This window comes from Rhagoletis pomonella, unplaced genomic scaffold, assembly GCF_013731165.1.
Source record: "Rhagoletis pomonella isolate Grant_MI unplaced genomic scaffold, Rhpom_1.0 Rhpom_scaffold_00003, whole genome shotgun sequence".
NCBI lineage: Eukaryota > Metazoa > Arthropoda > Insecta > Diptera > Tephritidae > Rhagoletis > Rhagoletis pomonella.
In genome coordinates this window covers 20,265,866-20,267,845 of record NW_023458557.1, presented here as the reverse complement: position 1 = coordinate 20,267,845, position 1,980 = coordinate 20,265,866, and the positions used below count along the sequence as shown (strand labels likewise).

The 1,980-nt window shown below is 35.2% G+C and overlaps 1 protein-coding gene across 4 annotated transcripts; it reads left to right on the top strand.

Moving 5' to 3' along the window:
* The first annotated feature begins 205 nt into the window (after positions 1-205).
* On the top strand, positions 206-1,542 carry LOC118736501 (syntaxin-5-like). Of its 4 annotated transcripts, XM_036466573.1 has the most exons (5): positions 215-341; positions 448-550; positions 620-970; positions 1,035-1,122; positions 1,184-1,400. In XM_036466573.1, exons 3-5 carry the CDS (start codon positions 941-943, stop codon positions 1,390-1,392), a joined length of 327 nt encoding a protein of 108 aa, XP_036322466.1. In that variant the 5' UTR covers positions 215-341; positions 448-550; positions 620-940; the 3' UTR covers positions 1,393-1,400. The 4 variants fall into 4 exon arrangements, with proteins under 4 accessions (XP_036322468.1, XP_036322466.1, XP_036322467.1 ...); XM_036466575.1 differs by lacking the exon at positions 448-550 and having other exon boundaries at positions 206-283; positions 777-970; XM_036466574.1 differs by lacking the exon at positions 448-550 and having other exon boundaries at positions 777-970.
* Positions 1,543-1,980: the final 438 nt, after the last annotated feature.

Here is a 1,980-nt window from a genome sequence, read left to right as displayed (position 1 = left end):
AAAGCACATTTAGCTCTAAATGCTACTCTAAATGTACATTTATCCATACAAAATTCGTCACCTAAATGCAACTCCATTTTTGCATTAAGAATCTAAATGCTAAAAGCAACCCTGTGATCTTCCAAAATTTCCACGATTCGAACCAAGAATGATAGAATACAAGATTACGCCAATCGAGCTGAGAGCAACTGGCCGTGACGTCCGGAAATACCAGAATGAGAGAGCAAAGACGAATTCAATAAGAAAAAGAAGAAGAATCGAACAGCTGGGGCGAAATTGAAAGGTTTGTTTACAAAGTGCATAATAAATCGCGGATTTACGGAATTATTTAATTTTAAATGGTAAATTGGTTGTTTAAAAGTAAAGAATGTGTACTTATTAAATGCAGTGCAAATCGCTGAAAGTGTTAAATCACTGCAATCATTATAATGATTTGCATTTTTTCAGTAATTGAACAAATACCAGCGGGCAGCCAGCGGGTCAGTTGCTGGTAACAATTTGCAGAACGATTCCACGGTGATCGTTGCATCGTCGTCAGTTAGTGAAATCAGTAATGAAGCTTTTAAAATAAAGGAAATCCTCCTACTCCGCTATACATATAATTACTTTCATTATTTAGCTACTTTTCCGGCAGCCGCAACAAACGCTGGCCCAAGCCTGCAAATTGTTGCCAGCAACTGGAACGCTGGCTGCCCACTGGCATTTGTTCAACTACTTAAAAATTCACTTTGTAAACAAACCTTCACACACATCAAACCACATCAAACCACATCAAGCGGCTCATCTGGATGAAATGAAAAGGCTGTTAGATGTAATGCAGCAACGTGCTCCCGATGTTGAACATCAGTTCAAAGAAAAGCCAAATGAGTTGGAAATGTCGGATAAGGCCAATGTAAACCAAGGCGGCAATCGTATAGAGACCTTGACGTAGACGCAATTTATGTACGAGGAACAGATTAGAGACTTACAAGTAAGTTAGAAGTAGAAGTGCATTTGAAGATGTTTACATTATTATGTTTACGCATTTCTTACAGTCCATGGTGCAGGAATTTATGATGGTCACAAAATATATTGGCAAAAACATAGCAAGTGCATATGCCAAGTTGGAAAAATTGACAATGCGTGAGTATAAAATGAAAAGGTGTTCTTAATTATAAATATTACTTTACCTTTTCTTTTGCAGTGGCCAAAAAGAAGAGTCTTTTTGATGATCGACCGCAAGAGATTCATGAATTGACCTACATCATGGTGTATGCGTTACAATCTAAATTAGCCAGCATGGGCACCGACTTCAAACCGTTGTATACTGTCGTACTGTTGTATATCAGAAACTTTAAACGTCTAAAGCTATATATAAGGAATTCGCAAGCTAACATAAAAGTTTTATTATGAAATTTCACACAATTAAAAAATAGATGGTGGTGATTTATGCAACCTCACAAACGCGGTTTTTCATTATCATGATACGCGGGTTTGCATTTTGTTGATACGCGGTTTTGTACTTTAAACGACGACTTGCAAAGGGCGCTATGTAAAATTTGTTCGATTTTTAGTTTTTGATGGATTACGTACCAGTATTTAAAGTAGTTTCATGTCCAGTAACAACAGAGTGCAAAATCTTTTTATATTAGCATCAAATGTTAAGTCTTCTTCCAAAAGTCGCTATCATACTTATTTATAAACTTTCAAAAGTATCTATCTTCTGATGAACTTAGAGAACTGCTTTAGGTCGTATAGACTGTTAATGTTATCTTATGACATGTTATGTTACGTTACAATTTTATAAGGCTCTTTTTTATCCAAATTTTTAGGTAATAAAAAAGATTAAATTTAAATGTTACTTGTTGTCGTAGTCGTTTTTTCAAATTTATGGCTTTCTATTATAACATCACATAACGCTGTTTGCAAGTGGACTACTCATATGTACATTTCTTATTCGTTATCACGACAGTCAAAAATTGATCTCTTTGTTAATTTTTT

Excerpts from the sequence above, each read along its gene's own strand:
- LOC118736501 (XM_036466576.1), top strand. The coding sequence starts at position 941 with ATGTACGAGGAACAGATTAGAGACTTACAA. Across the intron at positions 971-1,034 it reads AACAGATTAGAGACTTACAA|TCCATGGTGCAGGAATTTAT; the intron begins GTAAGTTAGAAG and ends CATTTCTTACAG. Across the intron at positions 1,123-1,183 it reads GTTGGAAAAATTGACAATGC|TGGCCAAAAAGAAGAGTCTT; the intron begins GTGAGTATAAAA and ends TTTCTTTTGCAG.